At 37.9% G+C, this 27590-nt stretch overlaps 1 protein-coding gene across 7 annotated transcripts in view; it reads right to left on the minus strand.

Annotated features, from left to right (window-relative positions):
• Positions 1 to 6312: 6312 nt before the first annotated feature.
• The window catches only part of LOC106089503 (cGMP-dependent protein kinase, isozyme 2 forms cD4/T1/T3A/T3B), a 192351-nt gene continuing 171073 nt past the window's right edge, over positions 6313 to 27590 (minus strand). For 5 of the 7 annotated variants that reach the window (XM_059365374.1, XM_059365376.1, XM_059365377.1 and 2 more), the window contains 5 exons: positions 14276 to 14512; positions 10382 to 10531; positions 9692 to 10311; positions 9432 to 9621; positions 6317 to 7419 (listed from right to left, as the gene is read on the minus strand). In XM_059365374.1, the coding sequence (XP_059221357.1) occupies positions 7254 to 7419; positions 9432 to 9621; positions 9692 to 10311; positions 10382 to 10531; positions 14276 to 14512 (1363 nt within the window). In that variant the 3' untranslated portion in view covers positions 6317 to 7253. Of the gene's footprint in view, positions 7420 to 9431; positions 9622 to 9691; positions 10312 to 10381; positions 10532 to 14275; positions 14513 to 27590 lie in introns of all 7 variants that reach the window. The other 2 variants (XM_059365380.1, XM_059365381.1) reach the window with 2 other exon arrangements.

A 27590-nucleotide genomic window follows, 5' to 3' on the forward strand; every position in this document is an offset into this window, starting at 1 on the left:
TGTCCTAATTTTCGGGGAAATCGGACAATAAATGTTTTTTTTATGGCTCCAAAACCTTAAATCGAGAGATCGGTCTATATGGCAACTATATCCAAATCTAGACCGATCTGTGCCATATTGCAGAGGTATGTCGAGGGGCTTATCTTAACTCACTGTCCCAAATTTCGGTGACATCGGACAATAAGTGCGCCTTTTATGGACTCAAAGCCTTAAGTCGAGAGATCGGTCTATATGGCAGCTAAATCCAAATCTGGACCGAAGTTGAACAAAGTTGCCACTTTGTTTTTTTTGCCATTTTCCCCACTATAAACATAGTACTACTTTTCCGCCTATTTTTAGCCAACGTTTCGCCGACGTTTTTTTTTTATATGGAGTTTGACAGCATTCCGCTTGAAAAGCGGAACATAATACTCAGCTGTAGAAACAAGAAAGAAATATGTATTGGGTGACTTAATGATCTATTCAAAATTCGTACATTTTGGTACCAAAAAGTGCCAAACTGTACGAAATAGCTTATCTTCGCCTACAGCGACTGGCGACTGCTAAAATTAAGCAATTTGACAAACATTATCGCAGTCTGACAAAAATACGGCGTGTGAAAGAAAACGTACTAATTGTTGTGCAATTGGTACCTTGAAATAATATATTGGTCAACTAGAAGATATTTTTTTTCATATATTTAGATACTCAAATGTGTAAAATGGTACTTTGTTAATGGAGTGAGATAAAGCTCTCAAAAATGGGATACAAGTAAACCTTGACTATACATTTTGGGTGACCAGAAGATTATTTAAAATCGTACATTTAGGTACTAAAACGTACAAAATGGTACATTCTTTACGAATTGAGCTAAAGCATTCAAAATTTGGATACGGTTACACCTTGACGGTAAATATTGGGCGGTAAGAAGTTTTGTTTTTAATTCGTGCATTTAGTTACTAAAACATACAAAACGGTATATTCTTTACAGAGTGATCTTATGTTCTCAAAATTGGGATACCGTTAAACCTTGACTATAAATTTTGGGCGACCAGAAGATTGTTTTTCAAAATCGTATATTTAGGTACTATAACATACAAAATGATACTTTCTGTAAAAATTGAGATAATCTCACAAAATTGGGAATCACTAATACTTTGACAATATATATTGGGCGAATTAATGATTTTTCCAATGTATTGTTATTCTTGGTACTATTGGGTTGCCCAAAAAGTAATTGCGGATTTTTTAAAAGAAAGTAAATGCATTTTAATAAAACTTGGAATGAACTTTAATCAAGTATACTTTTTTTACACTTTTTTTCTAAAACAAGCTAAAAGTAACAGCTGATAACTGACAGAAGAAAGAATGCAACTACAGAGTCACAAGCTGTGAAAAAATTTGTCAACGCCGACTATATGAAAAATCCGCAATTACTTTTTGGGCAACCCAATATTTAGTACTGTCTGTACAGAAGGGGACAGATTTCCGAAATTTTATACGCAATTATTACAAAACTTCATATAAACTGTGTGACTACCTAGGTGTTTGGAAGTCCTACACTAAAAAGGGTGTAACAAAAACGGACCATCGGGATGCTAGTTTGAACATATTAAATAAAAGGTCGCATACAAATACACTGTGATGAAATATCACAGATGACATTAAGACGTCACTCATAAAAAATTACGCTTAACTTTTTGTTGACGTAGCTCGCGTGAGATTGAAAATGAGTCAAATCGTTCCTTGCATTGCTAGAGCTCCCATAGAACTCCATATTCCGATTTGACTTCTTGGGTATCTGGAGATCGTCTTCTATTTTGATTTGACTGAAATATGACACACGTATTATACAATCGCTCCCTTTAGATTTCTCAATTGCTTGATCAAAACAAGTTGTAGCTAAAAAATTTTTTTCAGTGCACTGCAGTATGTCGGGTTGCATTTGTAACACATCGTATCTCTAATTAATTTTCGAAACGAGATAACAATTTTGTGCAAATAATCACAAAAGAACATTTATTTTGTAATACTATAGGGAACTTCACCATAATTTTCCATTGTAGTCATTAACGTTTAACATTTTTCTGAAGTGGGTTGGTCTATTCTTCACAAAAAAATATCATTCCTTCAGAAAATTTCTACGAAATTACTACACAAGCTACTATCATAGTGGTGTTGCTTCTCAAAAATATGGTTGAAAGTTTAGCTTCCGCTTAGAAAATGCATATAACTTGAATATGTGTGTTAACCGAACTGCAAAATTAACTATGACCACACCAGCAAGAGTTTTTGGGGTAGCATGTGCCAAAAATCATGTCTTGAAGATAAAAACTGTCAAAGTTTCGCTGAAAGTTGTGTAATATTAAAATAAAGGTACAACAACAACTCTTGAAGTTATCTGGTGCATATAAATCTGAATTATTAATGCAACTATATTCGAGAAAAAAAAAAACAACTGTGTGTAATTGAATTGTTTATCACAATGTGTTATAAATTGATTGCATTCCTACTGTACTCTACTACTATAAATGTCTAATTACTTACAGGATTTGGGTCTATTACCAAACTTTAAAGAAAGTCCAAATGCACCACGTTGTCACGGATAGAATCGATTTGAACCTAACGAAAATATACAAAATGGCAGCATGAGACAAAATTGTAACATAAACCGTAAGCCGTTACGTAGACCGAGCAGAATAATAATGTGGGACTCAAATGAATGGTTGTTGGATTGAAGCCAAATGTTGCAAATATACATATTCCTTCCTATTCTTCTGTCTTCTTAGTGTTTACTTGTCAGATCCAGCTCGCATTTTTTTTATTGGCTATGACAGAACATTTGTTCCTCTAGCCGAACGTAGAATAGCGTTCCAAGGGCCTTGATCTTCTGCGCTCATTCTAAAATCTCTAACACCATGTTTCGAGGTGTCTCCCGCCACTTGATCTTTTCATCGGGCTTTTGGTCTTCCCGGTTTGCGTGTACCACCGTGTTTGCCTTCAAAAGACTTCTTTGCTGGAGCTTCTTCATGCATTCTGACAACATGACCTAGCCAACGCAGCCGTTGTATTTTGATGCGTGTAACTATGCTATCGTCGTCATACAGCTCATACAGCTCGTGGTTCATACGTCGCCTATATTCTCTATTAACGCAAACTGTTCCATATATTTTACGAAGAATCTTTCTCTCAAAAACTCCAAGTAATGCCTCATCTGCTTTCACAAGTCCACATGCCTCTGAACCATATACCAACACGATTAGTATCAGTGTCTTGTACAGTGTAATCTTCGTCTGTTGAGAGGTGGCCTTGTTTCTAAACTGCTTATTCAGCATCTGTTTGCCAGTATTATTCTTCGCTTTATCTTAAATTGGTGTCATTCGTTTCGGTTACGGCGGTGCCGAGATAGATGAATTTACTGACTATCTCAAAGTTGGCCGCTTTAATTCGAGCCGTCCAGAGTGTATCTGCAGTCAAATTCAATGGTTTCGCCCACCAAGAACTTTCTTGGTTGGTATGAGACAAAGTCAGGTTTATTCCCTCCTCTTGGGAATACAAAGGTCATTCTTATTCAGAGTAATATTGGGTCCACAATAATCATCCTATTTTATTATAACTCCACTTCTATGTCCATAGTTATATCTAAATAGGGGCTGGTCTCGATCATATTATATTCAGGCCCCAAGAACTCATATACAAGTAACAGCTTCATCGAAATTAGGCAAGGAATCCGCTTTTTAATGGGATTACGACCCAAAATTAGAAGATCAGTCTGTGTGACAGCTGTACCCGTATAGTCTTATCTGATTCATATTTGGGTCGGATGTTGGGAGGCCTAAAACTGCTCACTGTTTCAAATTTCAGCGAAATCGGCTAATAAATAAAGCTTCTATGGGCTTCCGACCCTTTATCGACAAATCGGTCTATATGAAAGCTGTATCTACATATAGTCCGATCTGAACAATTTTCAGGTCGGTTGTCGAGAGCTTTAAAATAACTCACAGTTTAAAATTTCACCGAAATCGGGTAATAGCAGCTTTTATGGGTTCCAGGACCTTAATCGGCAGATCGGACTATACGGCAGCTATCTCTAAATATAGTTCGATCTGAACCATATTTGGGTTCTACGTTGGGAGGTTTAAAACTACTCACTTGTTCAAATTTCAGCGAAATCGGTTAAAAAATTCAGCTTTTATGGGCTTCAGACCCTTAATCGGGAGATTGGTTTATATGGCAGCTATATCTAAATGTAGTCCGGTCTGAACCATATTTGGGTCGGTTGTTGGGAGACCTAAAACTGCTCACTGTTTCAAATTTCAGTGAAATCGGCTAATAAATAAAGCTTCTATGGGCTTCCGACCCTTTAGCGGCAAATCGGTTTATATGGCAGCTACAATATATCTAAATATACAATAGAACCATATTTGGGTCGGTTATTGGGAGTCCTAAAACTACTCACTGTTTCAAATTTCAGCAAAATCGGATAAAAAATAGGGCATTTATGGGCATTAGAACCTTTATCGGCAGATCGGTTTAGGTTTAAGAACTAAACCAGCGTGCCAGCTCTATCAAAAACACTTATCTGTGACAAATTTCAGTTCAATATCTCAATTTTTGAAGGCTGTAGAGTGATTACAACATAGACGTACGGATAGACACGCGGAAATTAAATCGTCTTAGAATTTTACGACGATCCGAAATATATGTACTTTGTAGGGTCGGAAATTATATATATATACCCCCTATCCTAAGGTGGTGGATATACAAATTTCCTTTCATATAAGGTCAAGATTTGGGGGGAAATTGGCTTGTCGAAAGTCGGAAATTTTTTATATCCAAAAAAAAAATCAAACAGAAAATGTTCTCAAAATTTTTAGGAGTGAGAAACTGGAAACCTATTTTAATGTTTTCTGACATGCACGCGTCAGTACGCATAAGTGCTGCGCGAGGTATGTAACTCAACACTTTTCAACGCGACGCTAGTCAACACGCTCATTCTTTTTAGGCCTTTAAACGATTAACTTACTAACTAAAACTTCCCTAAAGTTGTTATCACAAGGTATGTACTTTACATATGTGCTGTCACATTCTGTATCCAGAAGACTTTCCTTATGTATGTCAAACACGAATAGAAGGCGCTCTAATTGGCGTGTATTCGCATATGTATTGTACTTCTTTTTACAGATATGTGTCTACAAGTATCTTCGATGGAATTATTTCAACATCCATTTTTATACCCTCCGCCATAGGATGGGGGTATACTCATTTCGCAATTCTGTAAAATCTCGAAATATGCGTTTAAGACCTCATAACCATGTCCGTCCGTCTGTCTGTCAAAAGCAAGCTAAATTTCGAAGGAGTAAAGCTAGGCGCTTGAAATTTTACGCAAATACTTTTTATTAGTGTATGTCGGTTGGGATTGTAAATGGGCCGAATAAGTCCATGTTTGATATAGCTGCCATACAAATCGATCTTCGGTCTTGTCTTCTTGGGCCTCTAGAGACCGCAATTCTCGTCCCATTTAACGGAAATTTTGCACTTAGTGTTTTGGTATCACTTCCAACAGCTGTGTTAAGTATGATTCAAATCGATTTATAATCTGGTATAGCTGTCATATAAACCGATCTTGGATCTTGACTTCTTGAGCCAATAGAGCGCGCAATTCTCATCCGATTTGGTTGAAATTTTGCGCAAGGTGTTTTGTTATGATTTCCAATAACTGTGCAAGGTATGGCGCAAATCGGTACATAACCTTATTTAGCTGCCATATAAACGGATCTGGGATCTTGACTTCTTGAGGCTTTAGAGGGAGCAATTCTCATCCGATTTGGCAGAAATTTTGTACAACGGCTTCTCTCATGACCTTCAACATACGTGTTCAATATGGTCTGAATTGATACAGCTCCCATATAAACCGATCTCCCGATTTTGCTTCTTGAGCCCCTACAAGGCTCAATTCTTATCCGAATGAACTGAAATATTACACAATGACTTCTACAATGTTTAGCATTCATTTATGCTCCGAATCGGACTATAACTTGATATATCTCCAATAGCATAACAGTTCTTATTCAATATTCTTTGTTAGCCTAAAAAGAGATACCGAACATAGAACTCGACAAATGCGATCCATGGTGGAGGGTATATAAGATTCGGCCCGGCACGCTGTAACTTGTTCATATTAAATTTTTCGTACGTATCACACGCTGCGTACAACTTTCAGAGTTGCTTTCATTGAAAATACACAAGACACAATATCGTGTGATAAAATGAACATGACCATCGGTTTTTTGCTTTTGTGATTTGAAACGTCACTTTAAGAATTCGTTGTTGCTTTTATTATTAAAATTATTATTTTTTCATATCTAAATAAAATCTGTAAAAATAACTGCTTACAAATATAGATACATACGTAGTTACATACAGATACACAATACGATAATAGATACGATAGATGTTAATAAAAGTAGTTAAAGAAGAAGAAGTAGAAGTAGTACAATAATAGAAATAGATTTATATAAGTTTCTTTATAAATAATCAAAACAGAAATATATACGAAATTTTGTTTTTAATTCTTAATCAGAAAAAAAGCCATGTGAACCTTCTAATGCATATATGAGCTGTTGTATGTGATCTTTTCGTAAAATGTCGGTTTGGGGACATTGATTGGATGCATTTGAATTGTTCTACACAAAATTGACTGTTTATTTGCTTTGAATTAAAATAGAAAAAACTTAAAAATACATAAACAAAGAAACTAATAAGGCTTTATGAAGTTGCGCTCAAAGTTTTTTTTTCTAAATTTTATTTGTTTCTTTTTTTATTTGCTGTATAGAACTAAATCCCTTTTTGTTTTAGCGATTTTTTGTTCTTTGTTTTTTTTTCTTTCTTCTAAACTTTTAACAATAACAAAAAAATACACATAAAATATAAGTTGTATTCATATATAAACAAAGAATTTTTGTAGTTTTTTTTAATTGATATGCTTTTAAGGGTTAGAATTTATTATCACTAATAGTTGTAGAGTAGTAGTAGTAGTAGTATTGCATCCTTCCATTTGATTTCGGTTTTTTGTTTGTTTAACTTGTAGCTGGAAGACATTTCTTTCTCTCTTTTGATTTTTGTGGCTTTTGTTTTTCTTTGCAAACGCCACATTACAAAAATTACAACTTATTTAAATATGGCTTTAGAAAAAAAATAAATCCGTGTTTTTTTTGCTCTCTTGATGATGATGATGATGATTTTTTTTTTAAATTTGTATAATTACTAAAAATTTAAAAATCTTTATCCCATCCTGTGACATCATCTGGTGGTGGACCCTCTGGATCGGGAGGATAATCATCGAAATTGGTGGTGTCAGTTACACTCTTCACTGTGGGTTTAATGGGCGGCTCAAGAGTGCGATTTTGTAGACCCCACCAATAGAAACCATCAAACCATCTGGAAAATTTAAAAAAAAAATATTTAGTATTGGTTGAAAAACATTGATTCGAAAAGAAGGTTGACATGCAAAAGTCTTGAATTGGGTAAATCCTGGAAATATAGCACAGCGACTCATTAATGATGCCGAGCCCATTCTTGGATTCCCTTAAAAATGTACAGAAAATCTTGGCCCAGCATTAGGGTCTTCTGCGCGTCTTCTTCAATTTTTAACATAAGGTTCTCAAATACTTTCCTCCACTTAGTCATTCATTAAATTATCGGTCTGCCCATTGTGATGTCTTTCTGGCTAAAGGTAGGTATTAAGATCATTCACTGTATTTTTCACAAAACATTCTTTCCTTATTGTAGAAATCCTTAAAAAAGCGTTTTTCCAATAAAAAGACATATACGCAACACTTCCATCATATGTTTTACCACCAGCATTAGTTTGGTAAATTGGGTTGTTTGCGTAGAAGAAACTCTCAGCTACAAGAGTATGACCCAGTTAGCCAATTCATGGGGCATCATCTACCGAACTCCAACATCAAAAGAGGACTAAATGCCTGAAGAGAATCTAGGCACGAAACCCATTATACTGTATCTTCTCCTCGCGAGCTGTGTCACAAAAGCTCCTCTTTGTCGTCGCCCATCCTGCAGAAGCCTGCCCCGCCCTGGGTCCGGCGAGTCGTCTAAGACCTGAGCTTGTTATTACCAGTCAGGATGTGTAGCAGCAATCCGAGGACATGTTTCCTCAGCCCCACGATAAGCAACGTCCTGTTACACGAAATATTCGGCCGAAGGATCTTTGCTACCATGCAACCTACAGCACCAGCCCTTTCCTCATCACACTGTTATCGTAGAAGGCGTCCATCCTATCAAGAAGCTCGCACATTCGAGGGCTCACTGATTCTATAGCATGATCTGCGGCAATCAGTCATACCTTGATGCACAGGGACCCAGCTGAACGACTAGCTAAATCCGCCAGTCTTTTCCTCGGTGTTTTCAGATATAGTAGCTCATAAAACCAGTGTCCGTGCTATACATCCCGCCCGCTTACCTCACCTTTCGGTCACGTAGTGTCACGGTGACTAGTCTAGCCAGCCTTGTCCCCCCGAACACACAAACCGCTAAGCCATTAATCGCGCGTTCGCCCCATCCGCCCTACTCCAGCGTATCGTTGATCTATTGCCACCAGCATATCGTTAGAGAAACACGTCTCGGTGATAAGTTAAGCCAGAATAACCTCGTACCTTAGACACAGGAACTATTGATCACATATTCGTACCAAATGTTTACTACCGTGTCCTAGTGCCACTATCACTACGTGAGTGATTGACGTTTCGGTGACTAGCTTAGCCAACGTTTCGCCCAGTATCCTTCACACACAGGGGCCAATCAGGACGCGTTAGTGCCTTACGTTTAACCTTGCTTCCCAGTGACCAAGTGCTACGATCACACCGTGAATGAATTACGTCTCGGTGATTGGCACATCCAGTGTTTCGCTCAGAGTTCTTCGAACACAGGAGCCCTTGATCATGCGTTCGTGCCCAACGCCTATTCCCCCGAACAGGTGACCAAGTGTCTGGAAAGTTCGACTGGGCCGAATCTTGGGTCGGTTCTCTTGATACCTGGCCCTTAATTTGTATATCAGATTCGTACTCTACTCTTTAATACCTTCTGTTTAAGCCCCATATTGTACCGGATCATTTTTAAGGTCGTTTCGAGATTTTTAGGGAGGGGCGTATCCCTAGGCACTTGATAACAAATTTCAATATGTTACTTGTTTTTTTGAGTTGCTGCTAAGGTACAAACACAAAATTTTTATAAATCGAAATATGAAATATGGAAGCCCTACGTTTCCTTTTTACGCCATTTTAAAAGGCCCCCAAAAAAATTTTGCCTGAAAACTCTCAACTTTTTAGAGTTTTGAACTACGTACGTAATACCGTCATCCTGACTTGGAGTTTTCCAATCTCCAGAACTTGAAAATTGAAACCCGTAAATTGCTCCACAGTGTAATCGATACTTACTTATGTTTTTGTATTTCACTAATACCACCACGCTGATAGCCCAAACGTTCGGCAGGGTTATCGCGACACAGCTTCTTGATAAGATTGCGGGCATTGCTTGTAATATTGCGGGGGAATTCTATGGCATCAATGCCCTTTAGAATAATGTTATAGGTACGCATAGGATCTGAGCCGGTAAATGGTGGGGTGCCTAAAGGAAAACACACACACACACACAGATATTAGTCTGGATTTTTAACAGCTGTAGGAAAAAAACTTACCTGTCAACAGTTCAAACATTAAAACACCCAAAGACCAATAATCTGCACTAATGTCATGGCCACGATTTAGTATAACCTCAGGTGCTACATACTCCGGTGTGCCACAGAAGGTCCAGGTCTTGCGACCCGATTGCAATTTCTTGGCAAAACCAAAGTCCACTAACTTCACATAGCCCTTCTCGTCCAATAGCAGATTTTCAGGTTTCAAATCTCTATAGATGATATTGCGCGAATGCAGATAATCAAAGGCCTCCACAACACATGCTGTATAGAAGCGTGTAGTGGAATCATCAAAATTGCCTTTGTCACGCAATATAGTCCACAGTTCTCCGCCAAGACAAGACTCCATTAACATGTAGAGATATTTCTTATCCTTAAAGGTTTTGAAAAGCTTGACAATAAATTGACAATTGGCCTCGCCCATGATTTCCTTCTCGGACATGATATGCTGTTGTTGGCGGGTCTCCACAATTTGGGCTTTCTTCATTTGTTTCAAGGCAAAGGAGCGACTGGCGTCGCCATTGATTTGCACCAATTCAACGCGACCAAAACCGCCGACTCCCAAAGTGGAAATTACACGCAGATCGGTGAGATTGACATTGCGGAATTCCTCATTGATTCTGGAAGGGGAAAATTAGGAGAAGAAACAAATTTTACTATATTTTTAGCCTGTGGTTTGACAATACTTACTTCCTTCTTTCCAGAGTTCCTTCATCATCGTAACGATGCTTGATTTCATCTAAATTCGATATTAATTGATTGAAGGTTTCACGATCGATGACCAGACAGGTGACGCCATCTGGCGAATCGCAAATGATATTGGCTGTGCGCAAATCATCTCTGCAAAAAAGAGAAGCAAAAGTTAATAATTACAGTTGGGTACATAAAAGGAAAGAATTTAGGCACAAAACGTTCGAAAATCATTATTAGCTGTGTTTTATTTTAGTACTTTAAGCCTAGTATTGACTGCAAATGCCTATTAAATTAGGCATACAAACAAAAATCAAACAACAACACATAACAGCATTAAAGCAGAGTTGATTTGTGCCCATTTCGTGGGCATTGAACTACATTTGTTGTTGTTGTAGCAGTGTGTTACACACTGAGGCGGCAGCCCTTGCCAATGAAGAACTCCATCGGGTCAATCCGGTACGTACAACCGGCTGCCATGGGATTGAACTACATTTGTAATTAATTGAAGCGAAATTTATACTGACGAATAGTGCTCATAAAACTCATTACCACCTCTACGGAAAGTGTTCCCTTTTTTTATACCCTCCACCATAAGATGGGGGGTATACTAATTTCGTCATTCTGTTTGTAACTACCCGAAATATTCGTCTGAGACCCCATAAAGTATATATATTCTTGATCGTCGTGACATTTTATGTCGATCTAGCCATGTCCGTCCGTCTGTCCGTCCGTCCGTCCGTCCGTCTGTCCGTCCGTCCGTCCGTCCGTCCGTCCGTCCGTCCGTCCGTCCGTCCGTCTGTCTGTCGAAAGCACGCTAACTTCCGAAGGAGTAAAGCTAGCCGCTTGAAATTTTGCACAAATACTTCTTATTAGTGTAGGTCGGTTGGTATTGTAAATGGGCCATATCGGTCCATGTTTTGATATAGCTGCCATATAAACCGATCTGTGGTCTTGACTTCTTGAGCCTCTAGAGTGCGCAATTCTTATCCGATTGGAATGAAATTTTGCACGACGTGTTTTGTTATGATATCCAACAACTGTGCCAAGTATGGTTCAAATCGGTTCATAACCTGATATAGCTGCCATATAAACCGATCTTGGGTCTTGACTTCATGAGCCTCTAGAGGGCGCAATTCTTATCCGATTGGAATGAAATTTTGCACGACGTGTTTTGTTATGATATCCAACAACTGTGCCAAGTATGGTTCAAATCGGTCCATAACCTGATATAGCTGCCATATGAACCGATCTTGGGTCTTGACTTCTTGAGCCTCTAGAGGGCACAATTCTTTTCCGATTTGAATGAATTTTTGCACGAAGTATTTCGTTATGATATCCAACAACTGTGCCGAGTATGGTTGAAATCGGTCCATAACCTGATATAGCTGTCATATAAACAGATCTGGGGATTTGACTTCTTGAGCTTCTAGAGGGCGCAATTCCTATCCGATTTGGCTGAAATTTTGCATGACGTATTTTATTTTTACTTTCAACAACTGTGTCAAATAAGGATCAAATCGGTTCATAACCTGATATAGCTGTCATATAAACAGATCTGGGGATTTGACTTCTTGAGCTTCTAGAGGTCGCAATTATTTTCCGATATGCCTGAAATTTTGTACGATGGATCCTCTCATGACCATCAACAAACGTGTTTATTAGGGTCTGAATCGGTCTATAGGCCGATACAGCTCCCATATAAATCGTTCTCTCTATTTTACTTCGTGAGCCCCAATGGGCGCAATTCTTATACGAATTGGATGAAATTTTACACAGGTCTCCAACATATAATTTAATTGTGGTCCGAACCGGACCATATCTTGATATCGTTTTAATAGCAGAGCAACTCTTTTCTTATATCCTTTTTTGCCTAAGAAGAGATGCCGGGAAAAGAACTCGACAAATGCGATCCATGGTGGAGGGTATATAAGATTCGGCCCGGACGAACTTAGCACGCTTTTACTTGTTTCGTCATCACTTTTTTATAATGCCTTTTGAGATTTGTTCGAGCGAAAAGTTGCAGTCAGTACTAGGCTATATGGGTAAATCACTTTAAATCGATTTTTATTATCTGTTATCGCGTGATATCGATAACATTTCTATACATCTTCGCATTGGAATTTTATGCAGAACAACTGACTTGGGCGGCATAGCACCTTAATAAAACACAGAAATTTATGACTCAGCGTGAGCGATATATTCAACTGAAAAAGGATTCATTGCTTTAATGAATAGTGCTCACATTCGAGAAAAATTTAACTTTAAGTCCTACCATCTTCCATTTGGAATATCATTCTCCTATCACAGAAACTTTTATATCCTCCACCATAAGATGGGGTATACTAATTCAAATATTGATCTGAGACTAAACAAGTAAAAGCGTGCCAATTTCGGCCAGGCCGAATCTTGGAAACCCACCACCATGGATTCTGCTAAAAATTTATATTTACAAAATAATTTTAGTTGAAGGGCATACTTTTATTTTACATACCAAACTTCTTCTCAAACCAGCAAAAATTTAATTTTAAGCTTCTAGCCACCGAACAAGGATGATCGAGAGACCGCTTTACATGGAAGCTATATCAGGTTATAGACCGATTTGCACCGTACTTGGGACAGTTGTTGGAAGCCATAACAGAACACTACAGGCAAAATTTCAACCAAATCGGATAAAAATTGCGGTTTCCAGGGGCTCAAGAAGTCTAATCGGGAGATCGGGTTTATGGGAGCTATATCTAAATCAGAATCGATATGACCCATTTGCAAACGACAACGACCTACATGAATATTAAGTATCTGTGCAAAATTTCAAGCGCCTAGCTTTATGCGTTCGACCTCTATCGTGATTTCGACAGACGGACATGGCTAGATCGACTTAGGATGTCGAGACAATCAAGAATATATGTACTTTATGGAGTGTTAGACGAATATTTCGAGGTGTTACAAACGGAATGAGTATTTTAGTATACTCTCATCCTATGGTGGTGGGTATAACAAAGCATATATATTCTTGATAGTCTTGACATTCTTAATCGATTTAGCCATATCCGTCCGTCTGTTTGCTTGTCGCTAGCACGCTAAGCAAGGCACGCTTACTTCCGAAGGAATAAAGCAAGGCGCTTGAAATTTTGCACAAATACTTCCTACTACCGTAGATCGGTTGGGATTGTAAATGGGCATATTGGTACATGTTCTGATATAGATGCCATATAAACCGATTTTGGATCTTGACTTCTTAAGCTTCTAGAGTGCGCAATTATTATCCAATTTGGCTGAAATTGTTCATGAAATGTTTAATTCTGACTTCCAATCACTGTCCCAAGTATGCTTTTAATCTGTTCATAACCTGATATAGATGCCATATAAACCGAATTTGGATCTTCACTTCTTGAACCTCTAGAGTGAGCAATCATTATCCGATTTGGATGAAATTTTGCACGCGGTGTTCTGCTACAACTTCCAACAACTGTACTAAATACAGTCCATAGTAGTCTATAACCTAATATAGCTATTGAGACTCAAAAATTTCGGTTGAAATTTTGTAAAACGACTTCTTCTATAACTTTCAACATTTGTGCAAAATATGGTCCGAATCGGTCCATAACTTAATATAGCTCCCATATGAACCGATCACCCGTTTTTCACTTCTTGAGCCTCTATAGAGCGCAATTCTTATCGGATTTTGCTGAAATTCACAATGACTTCTACTACAACATTCAAAGCAAGTATGGTCTGAACTGGTCCATAACTTGATATAGCTCTAATAGCATGGCAATTTTTATTTTGCCTATAAAATGATATTGGGCAGGGAACTTAACAAATGACATGGTACTTAGTACGGTTTTACTTGTTATGACCTACGTTTCTTCTTTTTACCCCATGTGTACTTACCCTTGCAAAGCTTTTTCACCGAAAAAGTCTCCTTTTGTGAGAATTCGTATGAACTTTTCCTCTTGGGTGTTGGGCTGTTTGATTGTGACTTTAACCTGACCTTTGGAGATTATGAAGAAGGTATCGCCACGAGCTCCTTGACGCACAATATAATCACCCTGTTGATAGTGGGTTTCTTCCAAGACATCCGAAATCTTGATGAGAGTATCTTCCTGGAGATTTTTAAATATGGGCACGCTGAAAGTAGAGAAAAAAAAAATTAAATAAACATAAATCAAAAACTCTATGCAAGTACAGGAAATTACATCAACATCATCGACATTAACTGGAATTAAAAATCAGGTAGTACTAAGGCAATAAAAATAAGTGGCCAACATTGGTAAGAAAGGCCCCAATCAACAAGGTAATAAGCCAGAAAACATGTCTCGTACCGCTGACAAGTAAGTCTTTGCATAAACATGAGAGACGAGTGGCCGAAAAATTATCTCATCCCCGGCAATTGGCCAAATCACAATTCATGAAAATTACATCCTCCTCAGTCAGTCAACGAACTTTTATGTGTTGGCAAATTTCTGGGTTTCATGACCAACGACAAGAAAAAAAAACTCCAAACACACACAAATAGACAGACAGCCAGCATCTTGCCAAACATTTTTTGCTGTCTGGCCATTTGTCTACTTGAGATGAGGTTCAGTAAATCTCCAAACTTCAAACCCCAGCATCTCGCATAATGTACAATGAGGAAGTCATCTAGTCAGTCAGTTAGTCAGTCATCGTCATCGTCATCGCCATCGTCAACTGATGTTTTTATCACCTTCATTATTATGACGCTGAAGCTCATCACCATTGGTATCAGTTGGTTGGTGCACAAGTTTTATATGCTTTTAGGTCTAATGCGGTTGCGGCTATAGCCCCAAAACTTGGCTGAGCATTCAAGCGCTGCAAGCATGCGACGTTATGTGTGCAGAAATGAAATGGGAGAAAGTTTTATTTGTAAATAAAAAAACACAAATCAACATCATTCCTATCATAAAACAACACGAAGCTGTATGAATGAATGATCTGCTTACCACGGGCCTGCCTTAGCGCATACACAAAAAACCCATCAAAATAAACACGTCGGTGATGAGACCACCATCGCCACCTCAACCAACCAGCAACACCTTCGCCTTTTACCAACCCCTTTTTGGGTTTTATTTTTTTGCTAGCCTTTGTAGTTTCTTGTTTGCAGCACGAAACCGCCAACCATGCCAACAATCTATCAACCAAGTCCACCACCACCATCACCACCACCATCATCATCATCATCATCACCATCACGATCACCATTGCCATCAGCATTACAAATCATTCAATCGAATTATACGAATTCATGGCGTTTTTTCAAGCAATTTTTATGCTTTATTGGTAAACATTAGGACGGACACTATTTACTCAAATTATTAAGGCACAGTGGCTTCCATGACACCATAAATAGGAAAATTTAATAAAGAAATCCTAAGACTGTAACAAGTTGGAGAAAAGTTATGACGAGCAAAGGCTTCTTCAAGCTAAGAGAAAATTTTGTCGCATCATAAATACAGCAGCCGTTTGCTTTATACCAACTGGTCGAGAACCCCTTGTGAGAGCCAAGTTTACAACACTGGCACCAGAACTTGTAGACAGCGTGTTGGGATTCGCCGCTTCAACCATACTAAACCTAAAATCATGAAGTAAATTAGGAAATCAATAGGTTGACCAACGAAAATTTGCGCAATTTCGGGCAATGGAACTTGAAGTGCTGCATTTTAAGTACCGACATTGATAAAATATGGTCTAGTGTCAAGTCACCCTCGAAGTGCGCTATAATCGCCATCAATTTATTAAGCATCATAAGTGTGATAGGGTGAAAGGGAGAGTCATGCATTGCATTCCACCGGACCGAAGTAAGAAAAGTCATCCCTAGCGCCAAATCGTTCATAGCGCTGGACCCCAAAAAATAACTAAACTGATGCCGAAGAAATTAGGTGTACTAGGAGTTGAATATCCCAACCGGTCTCAGGATGTTCATCTATTTTCTAATGTCTCATAAATAGCTTCCCCGTGATCCTTAAAGAAATATTCATGGACATATTTGAATCTGACAAATGACCAGGGTAGTATTGCTGAAGCCAAGAAAGATAAGCGTAAGGGTCATGTGAGGTCGCGACTGGTTATGCAAACAGGTTTTTTGGACCTCGGGCCAGGTATGCTGATGAACACAGATTGTGCTAAGGAATCAAAGAGCCATCGCCTGTGTGAGCTTCATAATTGTGTGAACGTCTTCTACGATGACCGCGCGAATGAGATATGGTGTTGTAGGTTACAGGATGCAATAGGAATCCTGTTTTTGTTGTAGCCACATGTCATCTAGCTAAAGGTGAGCAAGCTCGTTCCGTTCCAAAGGATCGATCGCCGCGGCAACATTGTAGCCATTGGTTATTTAAAGGCGCCAATAACTGGCTATATCATATCGAGCATCATAGTCAGTCAGTATTTATGCAAGAGCCGGTGCTACCCGGCCTCTCACTGAGACTCTCCGCTTCATACCGCTGATTGTCCGCGACAGCAATTGCAGCTACTCCTTATGGAGCATTCCACTATCCTCAACCTGTGGACACGCCCGGGAGCTCACAGCTAAGCCTCTCGTGATAACAATGAACACCACACAGATCGGAGTTGAAAGTTCCAGCCTGTGTGGTGCTCATAGTTATCCCGTGCCGGAGATAAGAATACTGTCTAAAAATGGCAACGTCAGGTCTTTGACGTAGCGCAGGATATGGAAAGAGACCCAGGGACTTCTGCAGGGTATGTAATGCCGAGGAGGAATGGAAGAAGGTCGAACATCTTGTATGTCACTGCCCAGCAATTGCGAGGAAAAGACATTGTATAATGTTGATTATTCTCTTGTCTTCTCTTGTTCGGGCATCTAAATAGGTGGCTGGTGTCATGTCATGGATCCAGTGCTATTATTACTACGAAACACCTTCCGTGAATGGACTCCCTAATGTGGACAACCATTTAGTCCTCTTGTCACTGTGGAGGTCTGGAGAGCCCCCAATTGGCTTACTCTAATATATTCTCAATGGTAAGAATGTCTTCCATGCCGTTCAGGTTCCCTACTTTTTTGTCTTATGCATTGTTGTAATTCTTCCACTTCTGTTGTCTTTCACCGCGATATGCCGTATCTTCCTCCATGTTTCTCCGTATTCTATCTCTCTTCTATCTTCTTCTTGGTCGAATACAGTAAACCTAAGGTCTATGAGTAAAGTTTTTTGCGTACTCACCAACGCGTTTCCTTTTCTCGCTAGTAGCTTTTAGACGCATGAAGCGTCTCCCGAGCCTTTTCAAAGAATTTTCAAGTGTTGCATGGATTTTGTAGAATGCATAGCGTGATGACTTCTTTACACACTGTCTCAGGAATAGCAGTGGTCTCAACCGAGTCAAGCCTTTTTTTTCACCTATCGTGTCATGCCATGCTTTTGTAGGACATCTAAAATTTTGTTTCACGATTTACTTATTGGGTCCACATTCGTATGTGAAATGGAGGAATAACAAGTCGAAGTCTCACAAAGTGAAACAGGGAGTTCCCCAAAGTAGGTGTCTTTGCTTATCCTCCATTCTACTCCCTCAAAATAACATCAATATCGATCATGACTTTAGCCACACGGCGATGTGGACATCCATGGGATGTTCAGGTCATTAGATGACAGCTAAAGTTTGTTAGCTACTAAGATAGGGTGGAGCTACTGCTCTCATTACAATGTTAGGACTTTGATGTCGTCCTGGACACATGACGGACTTACGTTTGATGTGTGGGGATGAGGATGAGTTATAAATGGTTGAGCACCTATTGCGGGAATAGGTGCAGGATTATGGCTATCTTCAGGCGCATAGTCCTTTTTCCATTCTCGACTAATATAGCTTTGAATATCAGATTGTAGAGAACTCTTCAGCCCGCATTTTGGCTGCTCTTTGCTCTTTTTGAAACTATTTGGGGGTTACTCAATGTACCTAAGTTCCCTGATTAAAGTTTTCAGCGATTGAGGTTGTTAGACGCGTGCTGCCAATATAACCAAAGTTTAAGCACCATAACTGCAGCAAAGTTTTGCTAAGCGGTAGGTCATACCAACTATTTATCCTATCTGAAACTTTAGTTGAACAGCACTCTGTGCCTTGAAAAGCTTCTCTGCTTTGTGGGAAATTTCCTTTCTTTTGCCTACTTGATATGGCTTTCTTTTCCACTTCACCCTAATATCCAGCAATGTTGATTGTCAAAACTCGATGATGTTTTTATTACAAAAAAAAAAAAAGAAATATGGTTCAGGTCTTACTTTTTTTGCCATGATTTCCTTGAACCAAAACAAACCGGCAAAACAAATATTTTTTTCTCCATTTGTGATGCAAAATGCAGACGCATGCGCTGCCGACAAATGATAATGACGACGCACAGTGGGCCAAATGGCAAAAAAATTGGAAATAAGTCTACAACTTTTTATCTGTTGATTTTAGCCATACAAAATGTTCTAGACATTTGTAGAGGAGGACATAGGCTTTCAGAAAAGTGCTGTTGTTGGTCCATATCTTTAATACAGGGTGAGCTACAGGGTGTCAAAGTTGACCACTTTTGACTTCTCCAAGCTTCTGGGGGCCATAACTTTTGATCTACTCAACCGATTTACATGATTTAGGACTCTAGAGAAAGAGCTTGACAAGATCTAAAAAACTTATGCATAAAGTACCATGCCATCGTGTACTGTTAAGGAGTTATGAATTGTTTAATTTTAAAATATGAAAATTTGGCCTTGGTTTTTTTCAGTGTTTTTTAAATAACTCCGTCAATTTTAAAGCTATAAACTTCATACTTCACACAAATTATGCCAGCATATGTGTGCATAAAATACAAAAGGAATCACGTGAATATCTTTGGCGGTTTAAAAATGGCATCGTTTTCAATATGAAAAATATTTTTTTTGTCAAAAAATTGCAAAATTTTTCAAAAAAGATACTCCCATTTCCTTTAAGTTTTCGCAAACTTTGGCCGTCAAAGCATTATCATTTCTTTCCATTTTCACAAAGTCGAGGTATTAAGAAAAGTTTTAAGTGCTAATTTGGCTAATTTCGATATCAAACAACACCGTTATCTTAAGACCAAAATGGCCAATTTTTTTACTAAACTTCAAAAGTTTCTCACTGGAAAAAAAGTTCCACGGGGATTTTTTCGCTTTTTTTGAACTTAAATGAAAGCTTAAAATGTTCCCAACATTTTAAGGTATGTCTCGCCATATCCTAGCCATAAATGAGATCGTAGCGATCAAAATACTGAAAAAAGTCAATTTTCAAGTAGTGCTATATTCATTGCTAAAAAACAAGTATTACGTCACATTTTATTGCAAAGATGTTAAATAAACTTTTATTTGGTAACACTTCTTCTACAAAACACAAAAAGAATCATGGAAATATCTCTATTCTATTCCATTTTATGGAACCGGCAATAAAAAAGTCAATTTTTCAAAAAAGTCGAATTTCCCAAATTTTGTTTTTGTTGTCCTAATTGCACATGACACACTATAGCCATATTTACGCAACATACCTTATCGTAAAGGAAATTTTCATACCTTTCCAACGATGTATAAAACATTTCTCAACTCGGATTCTATCTACTCTAAAATTCATTTACACTTCATTAAACTCTATATAAAAATGTCTATTTGTGAAATGGAACCTTATATGGGGCCTACACTAAAACATTGATAGATTTGCCCAGGGTTTACAATACAAATGTGTTAGAATAAAAAAAGGTCTCCTGCCAAAGTTTAAAAAAATTGGAATAAAAATATGTGTTTTAGAGCGAAAACACTTCGCATCGGCGTGCGTTTGTATAGTACCTACATCTATTTTTAATGTAAGCTGATGATTTTTGAATAAAAAGTAACCTAGAAATATACCTGCATATATATATATATTTGTGTTAAGATTTGATGCAGACAAATGTTACCTGTTTCGCTATGTCGAATTCCCAGGAAATCCACCGTATCAATGAATGTGAAAAAACCTACCCATAAAAAATTCATTGTCATTTTTTTTAACCAAATTCGAGTCCAGGTAAATAATTATAGAAGAGTAAGTAAAAAGAGGCACTTTGGACCCCTTTTTACGATTGCGTCTGATACCTGAAATGGGTCATTAATTGTGAATATATTGCATAAATATTTGAACAAAATCCAAATTTTCTTCATTATATTTTGTAGAGGCGTAAAGGACATTTATAAGTTATGGAAGTCATACTGAAGTATTCCACTCTTTCGAAAATTGTATGGGACATCAAAAATGATTCCAAATCATACACGGAGTCATTTAAGGAACTTGTTTACACTTTGGACCACATATATGGAATAAGGCTAAATAAAGACGCTTTAGACAAACTTGAAAAATTCTACAAATCATTTGAGAGAAGGTTGCCAGAATGTTCATTCGCAAAAATCAAGTTTTTCAAAATGTATGAGAAGTGGCTGAAATCGGATCTACTTATTGAAATTAAACCGCTGATTCCCGGCCGGCCTAGCAAAGCATACGACGAAGTTACGGAGAAAACCAAAAAGAAAAAACAAGAGGAACTATTGGCGGCACATCCGCCAAATTTAATAAAAGATACGTTCAAAACAGCATTGTTAAAAACACAACCAAAAAATGTTGGACGAATTGTCGATGTTTTACCATTAGCATCTCCGAAAAGGGTAAAGAGAATGGTAGAAAGTATTCCAACTCCAAAATCGACTACAGAATTCACGGAGGAAGATGCACTGGCCCTGATTTTGAACCTAGGCCTCTCAAGAAACAAATACTCAACAATGAGGAAGGCTCTTCGTGAAAAAGGATGGGGTTGTTTACCCTCAAAACATAAATTGTACAACACCAGGACGAAAATGGTGCCATCAAATATATACGTGGACGAATTAAAAGCAAGAGTGAAACTTGCTGATCTTGTTGAAAATACAGCTGTTAGAATTATTTCTAATTTTACTGAAGAACAGTTGAACACATGTAATAATTCCGAAGTGGTTTTGATCAGCAAATGGGGTTGTGATGGATCATCTGGATTTTCCGAATATAAGCAACAAACAGAAATAGATACCAACTTCGCATCAATTTTCATGGCATCATTAGTACCATTGAGAATGAGATTGTACAAGGACCAATCTTCATCATCGAAAGAAAATGCATTTCAAGATATATGGATAAATAGAACACCTGGGTCAAAATATTTATGTCGCCCAATTCGGTTTGAGTATACAAAGGAAGACCGGAACACAACACGATCTTTGGTGAACGAAATAAAGGAAGAAATTGCTGCATTACCCATGATTGTTATAAACCAATTGGGAAGAAATATAAAAGTTTCGTTTCAACTACAACTCACTATGATCGATGGAAAGGTGGCAAACGCATTAACTGGCGTTATGTCCAATTGGAGATGCAATATTTGTGGCAAGAAGAATGGGCAATTCGAGGACAAGTCTGATGAAAATTTAGTAAACGAAAATGCGCTCAATTTCGGTATTTCGCCCCTGCACTGTAGAATTCGATTCATGGAGTATTGTTTGCATTTATCGTATGACCTTAAATATCGGACTAGCCCTGGAAACCGCGATGTCTCTGCTAGAAACAACCAAGATCTTCACAAAATGAGGCAGGAAGAGAAGAATCGAATCCAGTTGGAGTTTAAACAAAAGGGACTTATAATAGATAAACCTCTTTACGGATACGGAAGCACAAATGATGGCAACTCGGCAAGGCGGTTTTTTGAGGACCCCGTATCGACATCTAAAATAACCGGTCTTGATGAACACTTGCTAAGACGATTCAAAGTGATTTTGGCTGTAATCAATAGCAAAAAGATGATAAATTCAACCAAATTTGAAGCTTATAGTAATGACACAAAAAACATTTTATCTGATTTATATTCGTGGAAAGCTTTAACACCGACAGTACATAAAGTCTTACATCATGGCAAGGAAATTGTGGAATACAACATACTTCCGTTAGGAGAACTTACAGAAGAAGCTCAGGAATCCCGTAATAGAGATGTTAAACAGTTCCGGCTTTTCAATACCCGAAAGAGCACCAAATTTAACCAAAATTATGATTTACTTCAATATTTATTGTTATCGTCTGATCCGGTACTATACAGCATCAGAACTAAATGGCTACCAAAAATATGTGACGATATAGATAAGGACGATCCCGATGCCATTCAAATTAAAGAGCTTTTAAATTTTGATACCTTAGATTATTTGGTAGAGAATAAAATCAAATAATACAAAACTAAAATGCTTTTTTATTTTGGGAGTAGCTAATATACATATAAACGCACGCCGATGCGAAGTGTTTTCGCTCTAAAACACATATTTTTATTCCAATTTTTTTAAACTTTGGCAGGAGACCTTTTTTTATTCTAACACATTTGTATTGTAAACCCTGGGCAAATCTATCAATGTTTTAGTGTAGGCCCCATATAAGGTTCCATTTCACAAATAGACATTTTTATATAGAGTTTAATGAAGTGTAAATGAATTTTAGAGTAGATAGAATCCGAGTTGAGAAATGTTTTATACATTGTTGGAAAGGTATGCAAATTTCCTTTACGATAAGGTATGTTGCGTAAATATGGCTATAGTGTGTCATGTGCAATTAGGACAACAAAAACAAAATTTGGGAAATTCGACTTTTTTGAAAAATTGACTTTTTTATTGCCGGTTCCATAAAATGGAATAGAATAGAGATATTTCCATGATTCTTTTTGTGTTTTGTAGAAGAAGTGTTACCAAATAAAAGTTTATTTAACATCTTTGCAATAAAATGTGACGTAATACTTGTTTTTTAGCAATGAATATAGCACTACTTGAAAATTGACTTTTTTCAGTATTTTGATCGCTACGATCTCATTTATGGCTAGGATATGGCGAGACATACCTTAAAATGTTGGGAACATTTTAAGCTTTCATTTAAGTTCAAAAAAAGCGAAAAAATCCCCGTGGAACTTTTTTTCCAGTGAGAAACTTTTGAAGTTTAGTAAAAAAATTGGCCATTTTGGTCTTAAGATAACGGTGTTGTTTGATATCGAAATTAGCCAAATTAGCACTTAAAACTTTTCTTAATACCTCGACTTTGTGAAAATGGAAAGAAATGATAATGCTTTGACGGCCAAAGTTTGCGAAAACTTAAAGGAAATGGGAGTATCTTTTTTGAAAAATTTTGCAATTTTTTGACAAAAAAAATATTTTTCATATTGAAAACGATGCCATTTTTAAACCGCCAAAGATATTCACGTGATTCCTTTTGTATTTTATGCACACATATGCTGGCATAATTTGTGTGAAGTATGAAGTTTATAGCTTTAAAATTGACGGAGTTATTTAAAAAACACTGAAAAAAACCAAGGCCAAATTTTCATATTTTAAAATTAAACAATTCATAACTCCTTAACAGTACACGATGGCATGGTACTTTATGCATAAGTTTTTTAGATCTTGTCAAGCTCTTTCTCTAGAGTCCTAAATCATGTAAATCGGTTGAGTAGATCAAAAGTTATGGCCCCCAGAAGCTTGGAGAAGTCAAAAGTGGTCAACTTTGACACCCTGTAGCTCACCCTGTATTAAAGATATGGACCAACAACAGCACTTTTCTGAAAGCCTATGTCCTCCTCTACAAATGTCTAGAACATTTTGTATGGCTAAAATCAACAGATAAAAAGTTGTAGACTTATTTCCAATTTTTTTGCCATTTGGCCCACTGTGCGACGCCGCATTCGTCAACCACAATAATAATGGAAATGTGGTAGCAGCACCAGTTTCTTTTATGGCCATGCGTAATTTATATAAACATTGATTTCACTTTTGTACGCAGTTTACAGTATAGACCCAAAGACCCCACTCTCACTCCCCACTCTCCTTCTCAACAAGCACATGATTTTTTCACATGTCTCAAGAGGCGAGAGTTTATTGTCTTTATCCAAATTGAAATGCGGATAAACATAAAAAGAGCCATATTAACTAATGGACAAAGTGGCTGACTCTTTGTCACCCTAGTGAAGGTGGTGGCGGCAGCGAGCAGATATTAGGCGGCGTGTTAATGTCCATCATTTATGGCATTTTTATGAATTTTATTGTTGTTGTCATAAGCGAACAAACCAGCATATAGTGCAGAGTGTTTGTGTGTGTGTGCGTGTGTTTGCAAAATGCACAAAAAAAGAGTGCGTTGACTATGGTAAGTAAACTGCGGTTGGTTTCATGGCCTAATGGGTGGGAGAGACAGACAGACACAAGGTGGGCAGTAAACTATGTTTGAGATCAACAAAAAAGTTAATGTAACTACCTAAAAGTACATTGTACCCAGCTGGAAATTGGCCATTTGTGGTGATGGCAATGTCGAAGCTGATGTTGCTCCATGCTTTGCTTGGTGGTTGAGGTCATTTAGTTGGGTTTACCAAAGCCATGCTTAAATTTAAAATTAATTTTTTTTTGTAAAAAAGTTATGGTTATGGTTTTTCTTATTTCCCACAAGTAATTGAGGGGCCAAAGAGGGAGAGAGAGTTAGTTTTAACTTAAGCTAAGGGGGAACTTCTTTTGTTGTCTTCATTTGAAAGAAATGTAATTTCGCAATCACCTAAACAAATGATTTCTGTCCGTCTGTCTGAAGGTGTTTGAGTGGTCCCGGAAATCGAAAGTGCTGAGAATTGTTGTACGTTGTTGTTTTTATTGAGTTGTCATGGAGTTTCTCTTGCAATTAAAATCTTAGGAAAACAATTAAAACTTGCTGTGGGGGACAGAGTGCCTAGATAATGATTTAATTATTTAAATGGTTGTTGCCTCCAGCTCTTTTATTACTTTGAACGGGCAATATAATTACAATTAGGCGAATTTTCTAATATGTTGTGGGGCTACACCATTAGATTTATCATTTCGTTTGTAACTCTTCAAATCATTGCATTAAGGCGATCTCTACTTGGCAAAGTGTAGGTCAATCTGCTCTTTTTTTCTTCTTAACCCTGGACACTGGCTTCGCTATGGTTTCACATGGGTTGAGGCAAAATCAAATTACCCATGAACATTTCATTTAGGAACAGGGGCAAACTTCTCAATGAGTGCTGTCCAATTCAAGTTTTAAGCTCAATGAGGATTTAAATAACCGAAGAAAGGGAGAACGGCATCCTCTCAATGTTGACTGCGAGTGTTAATAGCGAATCTGTACCAAACTATCTGAACTCTATACAAAGAAGTTGCAGTATACGCATTATATACGGTGGATATACTAGAAAACCTCTATGTTGACATTACCGCCTTACACAAAGTCCAATGGATCTTGTCAATACTTCATCTCTAACCATTCAAAAACTTCAAAAAGTTATCTCTACCTATTCTCAAACAGCAAATTTTTTTACTAGTTTTGTTTTTCTTATCTAGTCCCACTGTGTGATGGTATAAAATGTAACCCGGTGAAGAACAACAAGGCAGCAGGAGCCGATGGCTTATTATAGGTTTGGTTGAAGGGCGTGCGAATAGCAACCTCACTCGGAGACTTTAGATCCATTGTGTTCACCCAAGAAAACGGTAGGAGAGAAAAGTGCAGGTGGAAAAACACCTATACCAATCCGAGGGTCAAGGCAGCAGAAACTACAGACAAAAACGTATTAAGATCGGCCGTGCCGAACTTTGGATACCCACCTCCATATCATTGATCATCCTATTTTATTATAACTCCACTACTATCCATATCCATAATTATATCCAATTATGGGCTAGTCTGGATCATATTTGATTTAAGGTGCCGAGAATTCAGACAAATCAGAGTTTCAGCGAAATCGGGCCATAAATGGCCTTTTTATGGACTGAGGACCCTTATGGCAGTTATATCAAAATATTTTCATATTTGATTTAAGGTGCCGAGAATTCAGACAAATCAGAGTTTCAGCGAAATCGGGCCATAAATGGCCTTTTTATGGACTGAGGACCCTTATGGCAGTTATATCAAAATATTTTCCGATCTGGACCATACTTGGGTCGGATATCGAGAGTTTTGGTACAACTTACTCTTTCAAATTACAGCTAAATCGGATAATAAATGAGCCTGTTACGGCCTTTAGACCCTACGTCGGCAGATCTATATGGCAGCTACATCAAAATATGGTCCGATGTGGACCATTTCCGGTTCAAACAACGCACAGTATGATAGAACCAAAAAAATATGCTATGCAAAAAAATGTGCCCAAAAGGGGTATTTTGGGGATTTTTGTAAAAAAATGCAGACAGATTTATTTTTGGTTTTTTAATAACGCTTTTGTCTGCAAAACTCCGAAAAAATTATTTGAGATATCTCTATTCGCTTTTTTCTTTGAATTTTCCAGCAAAAAATAGAAATACCGAGGTGACCAACTTTAGGGGTCTGCCGAAAGGCGCCCGGACAACCTAGGGCCTTGAAATATTGCATACGCTCTCACTAGCACCTTCAAAGAAATATCTCTTCCCGTTTTCACACGGCATATTTTTTACTTTTTTTTTTATTTTCTCTCATTGTGCAACGGCCTCCCGGCCTCAAACTCACTGCTCTGAATTTCAGCGAAATCGGGTCGTAAATAGGCCTTTAAATCCATATCGGGAGACCGGTCCATGAAAACGCTTTACCAATATACAGTTCGATCTAGACCATTTTTAGTATGGATGCCCAGAGGCTTAATACAACTGACTGTTCCCAATTTCAGAGAAATCCGCATATAGATGCAGCAGTTATGATCTAAGGTACCAAAATCGGTAGGTCGGTTTATATGTCATCTATAGATCAATATGATCCGATCTAGACTTTATTCTGGTAGGATGACGGAAGGTTCAAAACAACTCACGCTATCAAATTTCAGTGAAATCGGATAATAAATGCAGCTTTTATGGGCTTCAGATCGGTCTATATGCCAGGCAGACTGAGACGAAATTTTCACCGGTGACAGTATGGAGGCCACCGTGGCGCAGAGGTTAGCGTGTCAGCCTATGGCGCCGAACGCCTGGATTCAAATACTAATGATTGCTACATTTGTGTGGTACCCTACCATGTTAAAATGTCAGCACCAAATGATGTCGCTATGCGGCATGCCGTTCGGACTCGGCATAAGAAAGGAAGCCCCTTTTCACTGAGCACAAACTTTAATCGGACTCCACTCATTGATATGAGAGAAGTATACTCTGTTCCGTAATGGAAGATTCATGGGATACTTAGGATTTAGAAGTATGGTCCATTCAGCCAATTCAGT

The sequence above is a fragment of the Stomoxys calcitrans genome, chromosome 3, assembly GCF_963082655.1.
Source record: "Stomoxys calcitrans chromosome 3, idStoCalc2.1, whole genome shotgun sequence".
Classification (NCBI taxonomy): domain Eukaryota; kingdom Metazoa; phylum Arthropoda; class Insecta; order Diptera; family Muscidae; genus Stomoxys; species Stomoxys calcitrans.